General features: G+C 53.6%; 8 protein-coding genes across 8 annotated transcripts; all 8 read right to left on the bottom strand.

Annotated features, from left to right (window-relative positions):
• Positions 1–1,054, bottom strand: DQ04_04701070 (hypothetical protein; the record flags this gene model as incomplete). The annotated part of the gene is made up of 1 exon (XM_009313739.1): positions 1–1,054. A coding segment is annotated over one exon (1,054 nt), but the record flags the coding sequence as incomplete, so codon positions are not given.
• A 94-nt stretch (positions 1,055–1,148) lies between these two features.
• On the bottom strand, positions 1,149–3,545 carry DQ04_04701060 (hypothetical protein; the record flags this gene model as incomplete). The annotated part of the gene is made up of 1 exon (XM_009313738.1): positions 1,149–3,545. One exon carries the CDS (start codon positions 3,543–3,545, stop codon positions 1,149–1,151), a length of 2,397 nt encoding a protein of 798 aa, XP_009312013.1.
• Positions 3,546–3,742: 197 nt separating this feature from the next.
• Positions 3,743–4,624, bottom strand: DQ04_04701050 (hypothetical protein; the record flags this gene model as incomplete). The annotated part of the gene is made up of 1 exon (XM_009313737.1): positions 3,743–4,624. One exon carries the CDS (start codon positions 4,622–4,624, stop codon positions 3,743–3,745), a length of 882 nt encoding a protein of 293 aa, XP_009312012.1.
• A 324-nt stretch (positions 4,625–4,948) lies between these two features.
• DQ04_04701040 (lysosomal alpha-mannosidase precursor) lies at positions 4,949–7,879 on the bottom strand (the record flags this gene model as incomplete). The annotated part of the gene is made up of 1 exon (XM_009313736.1): positions 4,949–7,879. One exon carries the CDS (start codon positions 7,877–7,879, stop codon positions 4,949–4,951), a length of 2,931 nt encoding a protein of 976 aa, XP_009312011.1.
• A 473-nt stretch (positions 7,880–8,352) lies between these two features.
• On the bottom strand, positions 8,353–8,763 carry DQ04_04701030 (hypothetical protein; the record flags this gene model as incomplete). The annotated part of the gene is made up of 1 exon (XM_009313735.1): positions 8,353–8,763. The coding sequence occupies one exon, from the start codon at positions 8,761–8,763 to the stop codon at positions 8,353–8,355; it is 411 nt and encodes a 136-aa protein (XP_009312010.1).
• Positions 8,764–9,333: 570 nt separating this feature from the next.
• Positions 9,334–10,287, bottom strand: DQ04_04701020 (putative malate dehydrogenase; the record flags this gene model as incomplete). Its single annotated transcript, XM_009313734.1, has 1 exon — positions 9,334–10,287. One exon carries the CDS (start codon positions 10,285–10,287, stop codon positions 9,334–9,336), a length of 954 nt encoding a protein of 317 aa, XP_009312009.1.
• Positions 10,288–10,652: 365 nt separating this feature from the next.
• DQ04_04701010 (putative malate dehydrogenase) lies at positions 10,653–11,714 on the bottom strand (the record flags this gene model as incomplete). Its single annotated transcript, XM_009313733.1, has 1 exon — positions 10,653–11,714. The coding sequence occupies one exon, from the start codon at positions 11,712–11,714 to the stop codon at positions 10,653–10,655; it is 1,062 nt and encodes a 353-aa protein (XP_009312008.1).
• Positions 11,715–11,940: 226 nt separating this feature from the next.
• Positions 11,941–12,630, bottom strand: DQ04_04701000 (putative adenylate kinase; the record flags this gene model as incomplete). Its single annotated transcript, XM_009313732.1, has 1 exon — positions 11,941–12,630. The coding sequence occupies one exon, from the start codon at positions 12,628–12,630 to the stop codon at positions 11,941–11,943; it is 690 nt and encodes a 229-aa protein (XP_009312007.1).
• Between the last annotated feature and the right edge of the window lie 671 nt (positions 12,631–13,301).

Genomic DNA, 13,301 nt, shown 5'->3' with positions numbered 1-13,301 from the left:
GCCAACCGCCGTCGTCTCCGGCATGGCGCGAGCGCGGCGTTATGCATCCCGTTGACAACGCCGACGCGGACGCCGTCGACGAACTCCGCCCGTGGCGCGCAGCGGACCCGCCACAACACAATGCCAAGGGTGCGTAAAAGTGGAAGGAGCTCGTAGCACCACTAATGTCTTCTGCAGCAGCAAGAGACGTCGCAGGGCTGTCTGATGAATCGCAAAAGGCAGCAAGTGCACCGCTCGCTAAGCGTCGCATTGTTGTGAACTCCTCCTGAACCGTCTGAAGAAGAAACCTTTGTAGCGTGCTACCATCCTGGGGAGTAGAGGAAAGAAGATACTCTGCATCGCTGCAGCAATTCAGCCCTCGTTCCACGAGCAACCGAGCGCACTGGAGTCGACTCTCTATCAAGGCACGCTGACGCTGCGAAAAGGATGCCGTCGCATCTACCCCATGAGTAGGGTGTGGATGCCTCGGGGAAGTCAAATCCAATTGTAATTGTTCGTGCGCAGCTGAACACGCCAGCGAACGCACAACCCTGGCGAGCTCCCCCCGTAACTGCGTCTCTGTTGGGTTTCCAGGCGACAGTAGACCGGCCACGCGCTCAAGACCGTCAATGATACATCTATTTATTGAAAGGTACGTGTCGGCTTCTGATGGCGATGATAATGGTGATGGTTCTACCGACCCTACTCCTGCCGCACCAATATTATCGTCGTACGATGCGGATAGAAAAAGTAAGCCTAAACGAAGCGCCAGGTGAACAGCTTCAGAATCTTCGGTTTTACTGTTCATTCTTTCGGCCCCTGCTAAGATGGTCTTGTAGGTGCAAGCTGCATCCAGGAGTAGAATTGGAGCCTGCGACGATGGCTCACAAACATGATTTGCGTTGTCCCTAAAGATATCAACAACCGACTCGTGGAGGCGCTGCAGCAACATAAACAGCGTGGGCCCCAAGTTCTCCTCATTCAGCATCAGTTGAATTGAGGAGAGACAGTGTACGCCTGCAAATGTGTTATCTGGTGCTGCATACAAAGAGAAATCGAAACAGAGGCCACTCATTACAAACAGAAGAGGCAAATGATGGGTGCAACTAAAAGGTGACGACCGAAAGATACAAGGCAGTTTTCGTCTTACCTCCGCTCCAAAAGTAATATCAATCCCAGTCCTGCATATCAAATCGCGATAATTCGTTCAGCAGGTCAACTTTTGCTGCCTCAGACTTGACAAGCTTTTCATCAATGTACCACTCCTGTTTCTCCAAAGGCTGAAGTGCCATCTTGCGCATCCGGCCACCACGCTTCTGTTTCAACTCCGCTGCAAACATACTGCGATAATTGACAATGTTTCGCTCCACGGCATGTAAGTTCGCCTGGCCCCATTCACCATATTCCCGTTCTTGCTCTTCTTGTCGTGACTTCTGTCTACTGAAAGGCGTAGTATGGCCGACAGCCAAGAAGTTCCGTTTATGTGATGCCGTTGGAGCTATTGCCCCATTCCTGCCAAAAAAGTCGTCCTCCAAGTATGAGTACGACGGGGTCAGCTCTGTCCAATGGTGCGACGGCGACGGCCCGAACGCCGGGATGTACTCCGCGTACTCGAAACTCTCCTCGTAGTCCAGCGACGGTGGCGTCACCACGCTTTTGTTGCTGCCCTCAGTGCCCTCGCTATCGCAGCTATTGATATTCCTCGTGAAGCCGGCATGTTCCCTCTTTCGGAACACGAGGAGGTCTACTGTCTGGTACGTTCGGTAAAAAGCGTCAAGTTCCTGCTCGATACGCTTGCGGAACTGCGGGTGAGCAAACGCGCGCATGTACGCGACATTGCGGCGGTGCGTCGTTTCGTTGCTGTCCAGCAACCCAGCAAGCGAGTGGCGACGCCGCAGCACCAATTCATATGCTCCCTCCAATGTGGAAGTGACGACATCACTGAGAGGCATAACAGAAACAGAGCTGCCACTTTTATTGAACGGAGTGAATAAAGATGACGTTTCCTTCAGGATAGAAGTAATGTCAAATGAGCGTGGAAGAATAAAAGCAATGTAGCCGCCGTCTTTCAGTAGCGGGAACATTCGTCGCTGCTGCTGCCGCTCTGTGAAACCATTGCCGCCATTGCTCGAGGAGTGCAATAACCTCTGAAGCAACTCGCGCAACATCGGCAAGGAGGAGTGCGGGTGATTGTCACCACCATCAAGTGCGAATTGATCAATACAACATGATGTGTCTTGCAAAAGCGGCCACGACGGAAACAAAGGCCGGAGAGGCGGATGAAAAACGAGCAGGTCAAACGGACCAACCCCCTTATCTGACGATTCACTCTCAATTGGGTTGGCGGCAAGTTGATGACGTCGTCCCGCACGCCGCCGCTGCGCCGCTGCTGCAGCCAGAACACCTCCGTTCGTCGGCGGGCACTCTTCACGCTGTGTTACAGCCTCCCACTCGGGCAGCAAGTTGCAGCGCACAAATTGTAATGTTTTTCTTGAGAGTGAAGTGCTGCGTCGCTCCCGTAAGTGTTCGCGGAGAGTCGCCTCTGCGCTGCCTAAGGCCTCCGACGTGACGTCGACACCGACCACCTGTTGCGCGCCGGCCTTTAGCAGTAAATCCGTCATGTAACCGCTGTGGCAACCGCAGTCGAGTGCCGAAAAGCTGGCGGCGTCCTTTGCCAGCCCATCACACCGCCACGCAGGTGGGGAGAACGCCTCCGTCGCCCGCCACGCCCGCATTGCGTCATCACGCGGCGATGACCCACCACCACCACCACCACCAATGTCAGCACTACCAATAGCAGCAGCCGCAGTAGCGACGTCGTCGTCGTCAGCCCCCGGTGTGACTTCCGGCCGTGGCATTTTCATGCGGAGCAACCATTGCAGCAGGTGTACGTACGGCATTTGCTCCGCGCGGGAGGAGGGGCAGTACGTGCCGTGCCACGGGTGCAGCAAATAGCCGCCGCGGTACCATTCGGCTTTTGTCGCCCCGCCACCCCACCGCACACCGCGGTGATAACGCACAAAGGACTGCACGAGTCTCATAAGCTCCACGAAAGATACGACTTCCTCTCCATTTGACAGCGTGGCGGTGGGGAGCGCCGTGTCCATCCAGTCAATGAAGCCGTCAACGATTGCCTCCTCGCCCATGGAAACGTCCACAAGCGCCGCGCTGTCATGACGCCGGAAGCAGTGTAGGAGAAACATTGGAAAATCTTCCACCCTGTGCACTACATCACGCGGTAGGAAGAGAGTAGTGTGGAGTAAATGCACAAAGCGCTTCGCCATTTCGTGTAGCTCCAATAGCGTTCTTGCCCCACAGCAACTAGATGATGTCACTGCTATTGTCTCCCGCTGCTGCTCGGATGTGGCACTCAAAGCATCGAAGCCATTCCGCATCAGAATTTGCGCGCGCTGCTGACAATCTCGAAGGCGACGGCACACAACCACATCAGGCACCGCGGCAGCGGTCAGCGAAGCCGCGCGACGGGAGTGTTGCTGCGCCGAGAGCATCAGACTACCAGAGCCACGCAGCGCGGCGCCACGCCGTTGCCGCAGGAGTGGCAGCATGCTATCCCCCCTCCTTACACTCCTTAGCACTTCAAGCACCTCATGCCAAACAAGCAAAAAAAAAAAAACAGAAAAAATGCAGCAACCTCGACGCAGCGTGAGTTACAATCAGAACCACACAATGAGCCCACAACAAAGCGCACGCCCCATTCCGTCATTTTCTTTTTAATCGTAAAGATGGAGAGACACTGAGATCTTCAGCGGTGTCTCTTCTTTCCCTTGGCTGTCTTTTTGCCGTGCCCCTTTCGGGAGTGCTTCTTGATTTTTCGGATCTTCTCAAGCTCCTTCAGCATCTGAATTCGCGGCTTCGTCCTGGTGGGACCCTTTGTCTCCTTTTTGAGGCGTCGCAACTCCTGTTCTACCACAGCGGGGAGATCAGAGAAGTCATTGGCCGGGAGGAGAGGCGCAGCAGCAGAGGCATCAGCCACCGCCGGCTTGCCAAAGAGTGGCTTCACCTCCACCGTGACGTAATCGTCGTCGAGGCGGCCGCTGCTTTGGGGCACTGGCGTCGCATCGCTTTCCCCCCGCATGGCACTCGGCATGACATGCACCGTCTTTTCCGCAGCAGGCAGCCGACGTTTCCTTTTGTCGGCGCTGTCCGGCATCATTTCGCCCTCCCCCCTCTCGGCTTGGTCTTCAACCTCCCCTTCCTCCTCTTCCTCCTCCTCCTCGCCGTCGTCGCGTGGCAACTGGTAGGTGAAGTTGGGCAAGATTGGGACGGCAGCGAAGCGGTTGTACGCCTGTCGAGCCTCCTCACGTTGGGCACGGCGTGTCTTTGCGTTGTCACGCCTGAGCTTGTGCTTTGCGTCAACAAAGGCCTTCACCCGTCGTTCGTTCTTGCGTTTATGCATCGTGAGGAGATAATCGCGACGAGCTGCTTCGTCGAAGGTGATCGCTCTCACACGCTTGCCACCGTTGTTGCTGCCGCTGCTGTTGTCTTTCCGTGCATCCTTTCCTGTGATCTTATTGAGACGCTTGCGTTGGTAATTCTCGTAGCGGTCGACCTTGAAGCCCTTCTTCTCGCGTTTCTTCTTGTCGTTTCCGCCGTCCTCTGCAGCTGAAGCAGCGCCATCCCTCATTCCGCCGAGCCACAGCGCACAGACCCACTTTGGAAAGCCGCACAAAGAACAGCAACAAGGTAAAAAAAAAAAAACGAACAGCAAACACAAAGACCGGTGGGGATAGGCGCAGCGCTCACGACAAGCAAAAAAACGACAAGAACAGCTAACTGCATACTCGGACAAGTGGCACAAACGGCTCCAAGAGACACGATTCATTCTAGCTCACAATATTCCAGAAACCGAATGAAAAAAAAAAAAAGAAACTTGCTGGCACACTAAAAACCAACTCGCCTGTACGAGAACGACTGACCCCATCCAGGGTCTTCGAGAAACACTCTCCACTTAACGCAATTGTAGGTGGCAGATGAAGGTGCGAATATCCATCGGCTTCACCGTCACGGTGTGTACCCCAGGCTCCACCACTTCAGATGCCATGAGCGACATCTCATCGACGCTCCTGACGGTGTGCCGCGGCACGTCAGCGAGAAGTGCCGTCACGTTCACCTTGACAGGAAGCGAGCGCTCAGGGTCCTCGTCAACAGCGTAGCGATGCCCAATACGCAGAAGAAGTGTTCGCTCATCGAGCAGCTGCAGCGTGAGGAGTTGCAGGCTCGGCGGAAGAGAGGCCCCCAAAGAGAAGTCATAGCTTGCTTTTGCAGCCGATGAGGAGAAAACCACAAGTGGGGTGTAGTATTTCTCGTCCTGCTGCTCCCGCACGCGCCGCATCGCCGTTGGCGCGCTGCCCGTCACGGCGAATGACAGCGTGCCGCGCACGCGCAGATGCTCGCCGTAGTGGTGGCCGCACGCGCTGATGTTCGATGGGACACAACCCGCGTAGCTCGTGACGGAGGCCGTTTCATTTAGAGCTTCACCTACGCCCTTATCGTCGTCCTTGAGCAAGCGCCGGTGCGTCGTCAGCAGCACCTCACCGTTGTGGATACTTGTCCCACCCATGGGTGCATCTGGGAAAACACTGAACTGCGTCTGTGTGTCGTTGATGAACATTAACGTGGCCACTGGGTAGTAATTGCCTGCCACCGGCTCCGTTTGCGTGAAGGGGTAGTCGCTGCGGTAATCCACGCGCCGCCGCATCATCTCGCGACCGTTGCTGTCGGTGAAGAAGTCGCCACTGTTGTTAACAGAAGTGCGGAAGCGGGCCACAAGTTCACGACCAAAGCCATCTTCAATTGGGATGCCCAAAGAAGTGAACTCCACATCAACCACATCCCCGCGGAGCATCACCCGCTGCACCAGATCGTTCCCAAAGCGCTGCTCAATCACACCAAGGGCCCCGTCGACGAGGGAGAGTCTCACCGGCTGTGTCGTGATAGGCTCGCACGACGAGTCGGTCACCGGACGCATGATGTACGCGCCACCCGATATGAAGCTCTCGTTATCACCCTCGTTACTCCGAAAGTAACACCAGTCCTGAACTACCATCACCTTCTGACCCGTCGCACGCACGATGACGGTCTCCAAGAGGCCATTAGTGCCAAAGTGGAGTTCGAGAGCGTCGTTAGATACCTTCGCCACCGACTCCAGATCCAGCGTCTTGGCCATAAAACGAGAAGTGCGACGCCGCTGCGCGTATGCATGGGAGACGGGTGTGGAGAGTGTCAGAACAGCAAGTCGGTCCAGCAGGAGTTCCACTGCGAGTGTGTACGGGAGCCCCCCCGGATTCTCGTCTGTGTAATCGCCCACTTGGAGTGATGACTCGAAAACAGAGTAGCGCTTGATGCCAGCACCCGTCACAGTCACATCATCCCGAGGCACGGGAATCCGCACCAGTGCATTCGCAACACGATGGGCACTTGGGTTCCACACTGTCACTATGAGCGTCGCGCCGTCGCGTGCGAGAGCGGAAGCCGTTGCGGGGCACACCGACACGTTTGACAGGAGGCAGTGTTGCGCATCGCGAAGCCCAAAGGGTTCCAGTGAAAGCGCAACGCGGAGTCGACTAGCAAAATCATTTTTGTAGCCCGCCGTGAGGCGTTTCACGTAGTCGAATGCTACGTGTTGTTTCGCGGTGCCAGTAATGGCGTCGTGGTGCTGCGCAATAGCGAGCGCATCACTCAACATCGGTACCTCCCCGGAGGGCACGCCCGCGAGGAACTCCACCTGTCTCGCGGCGGTCCAGTAGCTGCTCAGATGCCTCACGAGACGCTTCAGGGTGGGGCGCGAGGTGTAATAGCCCGTCCAAAACTGGTGAGGGGCGCTGGCGTACGGGAAGAAGTCACCCTTCTTCTTGTCATATACAAGTCCCTGTCGTTCCTCCTCCAGCTTTGCCAGCGTGTACTCATATGGGCTGGAGTAGCGTATGGAAAACTCCCCATCAGCCGTGACAATCTTGATCAGCTTGTCCATGTTGCTATACCACAGATCGCTCGAGAGGTAGTGAAAGTCGCAGCCCATCGTCCACATGACATGCTCCCCATGCGTCACATTCATGTTGCTCTGCAGCTCTGCCTTGAAGCGCTCAAGCACAAGAGGAACATTGTACCGCTCAGAGGTAATGTCGTCGACGATTTCAGACGTCTCGCTATCTAACTGGGCCTTGGGCCAGTAGCCGAGGATGTCCCACGAGAAGTGCGGCGGCGGGCAGTACGTCTGGTGCAGATTGATTTCAGCAAACGTACGCAGCTCCGGCATCGACGGACTCGCCTGCCACCAGAACTGCCGCCGCCCTGTACTCCCGCGGTAATCATCCTCCTGATAGTCCACGCGGGAGAAGAACGTGCTGATGAGCCCCGCGCGCGCTGTCAGCATCGCCCCTTGTGTGGCGCTGTGACCGAAGGGGTCCACCTGCCACCCTACGCGCGGCACAATGTTCAGCTCGCGCTTCAGCCACCGGTGGCCAATGGTCGTCTGATCGATCATATCGGTAAAGTGCGTCGCGGCCTCGTCGTGCATGCTCCACCCTCCATTTGCAAACTGTAGCCGGCCCTCCGCAACGAGGCCACGCACAATCTCACGCGTCTGCTTCGTCTGCTCCGCCCACCACCGAGAGAAGAAGCCAATCTCAGCGTACGTAAATTTTCTCTCGGGGTTCACCAATAATCCACCAACCACACTGGAGATGATCGCGTTGACATTCGCCATCTGAATAGTGTTATTCATCCCGTATTGGTACTGCTCCACCGTCTTGAGCCAACCCATGTCATCGTGCGTGTGTGGCACGAGATGCACGGTAATCTTTGCGCTCGAGAGAAGCGGCAGCACCGGCATAACAACGGCGAGGAGAAAAGTCACCGTAAATATGGCAAGATGACGCATGTCGGGGGTCTTCACAATGCAGAACAATAGATAATGATCCTACCACACGAATACACGGACGGAACAAGAACGCAGAATGCAGGCAAAGTCGAAAACGAAAAAGAAAGCACAGCAAAAACAAACAGAAGGGAGAAACAAAGACAAAAACATATAGAAATATACACAAGCAAACAAGCTTGTAGGCAAAAAGAAGCCAAGACATAAGTATACAAAGAAAAAAAACAGACCACAGGCCTCCAATGAGGGGACGACCCAGAGCTTTGGGAAGCCATTGACTCAAAATGTGGCCATATCACTCCCTTGTGGTAATTATTTTCCTTTCCAGTGTTCATAGTGCTTCTCCAGGGACGACACTTATTGCTAAAATTCTGACAACTCCACACGAGTGGACCTTTTCTTCTCTGGTTTATCTTTACACAAATCTCTGGTAGTTTTATGTTCTATTTCTTGACGATGGTGTGTGGCATAACTACTCACAATACGATTGACAGCGGGCATAGTGGAAGGTAGGAGGCGGTACTCCAGGTTTTAAAAAAAAAAAAACGACGTCTGAGCGGTTCAGGGTGCTTGTCTTCTGGCCAGAGCAACTTATTGCCAAGTACACGAAACACGGCGTCAAAACGGGCGATCAACGCCGCTCGAAGCACGCGGAATAGTGCGAGGAAGCTTGCTACGTTTTCGAAATACAGGGTTACGATATCCAAGTATCTAAATTGGAGTGCGGCAGAGGGTTCGTTGGTGTTTTTTTTTGGTATGTGGGTGTTCGGCGTATCCATTGTCGCTTTGTAGTCTTGCAGCGAGTGGCAGCTGCGTGCAGAGCACAACGAGGAGATATTCCTTGCTTGCTCAGTCAAATGTAGCTGCTGGTGCTGGAGGCGGGACATGTCATTCCGCGACAACCGCCGCAGACCGGCCGCTTCCCCCCCCCCCNAATTGCATCGCGCCAACCCGCGAATCCGTGGTGGCACGTGTATTCCGCACGCCTACAGTGAAAAAGGAAATGGGAAATGGCACAATGAATGAGTAGCACCTGGCGCACAGTGGCTGGTTTACCAGTTCATTCGGGATGTTTTGTAGTGTTACGCACCACACGAAATAAAACATGAAAATCACGGAACACATAGTCAACCAAAAAAAAAAATTCACGTACGTTGCTCCCTCTTTTCTCTTCTTCAATTACTAATTCGTTTGCAGTTTAAGAGGTGGCCTGATGCAATCAGCACCCACCAGCACCACCAGCACCACCATACACCCATGATATTTGATTTCAAGATAATCGTTTTCTTTTTTGCATTTTATTCCCGATCCCTCCGACCTCAGCCTACATTTGCCCTTCGTGCCAGGTTACGCAACCCTACGACCTTGGCTTCATACTGTTCGTTGCTGCATTATAAAAAGGCGCCAAGTGACGAGCCCCAACACCGAAATAAGAAATATTTCAAGTTCAATATCTCTTAATTCTTGCCAAAAGCTGTGCCGCGCGCGATGTTTTTCTCAAGCTCTGCAAGGCACTTCTCCATGAGGTCCTCTTCATACTTGTTAAGAACCGGCTTGTGCACCTTCGCCACGCCATTCTTGCCCAACTCCACCGGGCAGCTGAAGTACTGCACCCCTGGCATCAAATCGGTGTGGATGAATGTGCACTCCACAATACCGCTGTCCCCGCGCAAAGCCTTCAGAACAGAGACGGCCCACTCGGAGCCGGCGTACGCCATCGACAGCGTGGCAGAGCCAGCACCGTCCTTTGCTTGCACCACCTCGTCACCGCCGTATTGAACGCGGTGGGTGATGGCCTTCACTTGGCTTTCCGAAAGCTGCACGCCGGCCTGCGAAAGCAATGGTACAATCGTGGGACCACTGTGGCCGCCAAGGACAGGGACGTTGATGTCGTACGGACTCTTGCCTGCGGCCTCTGCGACGAACGTCCGGGCGCGCACAATATCGAGTGTCGTCACACCAAAAAGCCGCGTGGGATCAAACACACCAGCCTTCTTGAGCGTCTCTGCGGCGATGGGAACCGTGCTATTGACAGGGTTCGAAATGATGCCGATGATGGCCTTGGGGCACACCTTGGCGCATGATGCCACGAGGTCGCGCACAATGGAGGCGTTCGTGTTGAAGAGATCGTCACGGCTCATACCTGGCTTTCGCGGCACACCAGCCGGAATAATGACAAGCTCGGCACCGTCAAGCGCCTTGTTGATATCCTCCTTTGCATACCCCGTCACTTTGGCGGGGGAACAAATATGCGAGAGGTCGGCAGCAACGCCCGGCGCCCCGCGAACGTCGTAGCAGCTGAGTGCAGACACCAGAGGGCTGTTCTTCATGAGAAGCGAAAGTGGCTGGCCAATACCACCAGCCGCACCGAGCACGGCCACCTTGCTGTAACAAAGAGAACTTGCGTGCATTATTGTTTTGAAATACTTTTGAAGTGCTTACGTGTGTTTTAAAGTGTGTGTGTTATTTTCTAATATGCCAATCAGTGGGAAAAGAAAGAAAAATTGCATGATGCAGACCATGAGAGTCGCAGTAATGCAAAAATAGTCAGTACGCAGAGAGGAAAACGAAAATTACCCTGGCACCAAAGCCTAAAGCCACTTCACGCCTCACTTTTGTTCGCACAAAAGCTATTCAACCTATGCGATACCTGATGTATGTGTGTTTGTTTGTTTGTATGTGTATCTCTGTGTGTGTGTGTGTGTGTGTGATGGTCTAGGGTATCCATAAACATATGCAGGCTCACACACGCAGCGCTAGGGAGGCGTCACCACGCCTACTTTGCTTTACCAGCGGCAAATCGAAACCCAGCTTCAACGTCTTCTGCGATTGATGCCACGGCAGTCTCCACCAACTCTGTCTCATACGGTGTTAAAGGGCCTATCGGCAGCAGCTGTTCGACGCCTTCTCGGCCAAGTACCACACGAGAACCAAAGAACGGTGTCTCCTTCCTCATCGTAGATTCCACAAATCCACACTCCGTGATGCCATAATCGCCCCGCAGCGCCTTAAGCACCGAAACAGACCACTCCAATGCGGCGTACGCCAGCGAAAGCCCCACTGGAGGTGCCACATCGACAGAGAGAGCATGTTCGTTCCCTGAAGCGCCATCGCAGTCAGCATCGTCGGTGACAGGAGCCCCATAAGCCTGCAGCTGCTCACTCATCTGTACGATGCGTTCATGTGGAATTCTCAGACCTGTCTGTGCAACGAGTGGGCATGCAGTTATTCCACCCCTGCCCCCTACGACCGGCACATTTACGTCATATGAATTAATTTTGAGCTCCTCCGCTACAAGTGTCCTAATGCGAATGACGTCAAGAGTTGTCACACCAAAAAGTTTGCGTGGGTCAAACACACTCCGACGCTGCAAAACTTCTCTGGCAAGCGGCACAAGTGCATTGACAGGACTCGAAACGATACCCACAATTGCCGACGGGGCGGCCTTTGATACAGCTTCCATAATCAAAACCAACTCTGCAGCAGTGTCCGCCAGTGCAATATCCCGGTGTACCCGAAGTGGATCGAAAGTGCTACCGCTACACACCAAGACCAACTGAGCTCCATGCAACGCAAGCTCCCAATTGCAAGGATCGTCAAAAGTCTTCACAACTGTGGGAGTGTCGATGTGAGAGAGATCCGCAGCGATGCCACGAGCCGACACCACGCCAACTTCGCACGCTTTCTTCTTTAAAACCGAACAACAGCACACCTCCTCGACGTGAGGACATAACTTCAGCAGCAGTGAGAGCGGCTGCCCTACCACCGTTGTCGCCCCAAACACAACAACCTTCCCCGTTAATTTCGTTGGGGCCGCTCCGCGTAGAAAACGAACCATTTCACACCTATGTGCATATATATTTATATACATATGGGGACGCGTACGCGTAAAAGAAAAGCACGCATTTGTCCAAGCAAAAGCGCACAACAGATCAAATAAGCAAAAAAAAATCAACATTTCAGAAGAGGAGTCCGCAGTTATCGACAAACCAAAGGGAAGAATGGTGTATTACAAGACTGAGTACTTCACATTTTCCACACTTGCATCACTCTAAACACCTCACTCAACTCCGCCACCAAAACACCCTGGACCACCACGAGTTGTGCTTCGCTGCAAGAATGGGATCCAACACTCGGCATATTGACAGGTGCACGTTGTCCACAGTCGCACAGCCATTTACCGTATGCCATAAACGACTATCTTCATATACAAAGCGAACATCACTCAAATTATGGTGAAATTTGGCGAGTCGCTGCTGCACAGCTTCCTCAGTGTCCTCGGCCCGCTGCACCAGCGGCTGACCGGTAATGTCATCGCGTCCCTTCACACGTGGGGGATTGTACAGAGTGTGGTACATGCGGCCCGAGGCCGGGTGCACCCAACGCCCCGCGTAGCGCTCCATAAGAACACGATCTGCGAAGCTGAGCACTATGATAGCGTCAGGCTTTACACCCTCTTTAATCAGAAGCCGCGCCTGTGCAGCCGTCTTAGGAAAATCGTCAAGAAGATACCCATGGATGCAGTCCGGCCCTCGTGTGGCCTCCGCCACAACGCGTGTGAGCAGCCAGTCGGGTATTGTCTTACCCTCGTCTAGTAGGTGACGGAGCCTCTCGCTGAGCTCTGTACCACTGTATTCCACTGCATGTTGAACAACTTCGCTGGGGGCGACGTAGCACACGCCGTAGCGCTCCTTTAAAACTGTACTAACGGAAGTCTTGCCACTACCAGGTGGACCAAGAAGGAACACATGCATCCCCCTCACCGCCAGCCACAGGAATAACAAAAGAGGCAATAATATTGGGGGATAGCGTCACCAAAAAATAGGCGCAGCCCTTTACGATCACACACTCTGCACCTTGGGAACAGAACAAACGGCCTCCTTGCAATTCGGCGACTAAAAGCCAAGAGCCCACAATTTTAAAAAAGAAGAAAAAAAAGAAAGAAACAGCAAAGGAGACCAAAGAAGATAAAGTAATCAAAGTGGGTAAACAAAGCCATGCAGTTGTTGAGGCAAGCGCACAGGACAACATTAAAATTAATGCTGCCAATGCCCTCATGAAACGAGGGGAGTTTTGATGGGATGAATCGCTAGCAAAAAAAAAACACAAACATAGGTGGAGAATGCGGTTGACGTTAACGATGTTGGATTTTGAAAATGAGCACAGGATTGGCAAGCAGGCGTGATATCCGGTAGCCTGACTAGCCAACGAGGCACACCGACTGAAAGAGAGAAATAGGTTATTTGTCTGATGTCGTCGTCTCTCCAACTTCCCTTGTTCTGAGGTCGATGAGGATCAGAAAGCAGAAGAACCAGACAACTTCACACAAAATCTTCATTCTTTCTCTGAGCTGTCAAATCCACTCAATTGGGTACTCCCTATACAGAATCATTTCCCCATCAAATCAACATCCCACTTACGAAAG

Source organism: Trypanosoma grayi, assembly GCF_000691245.1.
Source record: "Trypanosoma grayi strain ANR4 Tgr_470_V1, whole genome shotgun sequence".
Lineage (NCBI taxonomy): Eukaryota > Euglenozoa > Kinetoplastea > Trypanosomatida > Trypanosomatidae > Trypanosoma > Trypanosoma grayi.
This window is presented reverse-complemented; position numbering and strand designations above follow the sequence as displayed.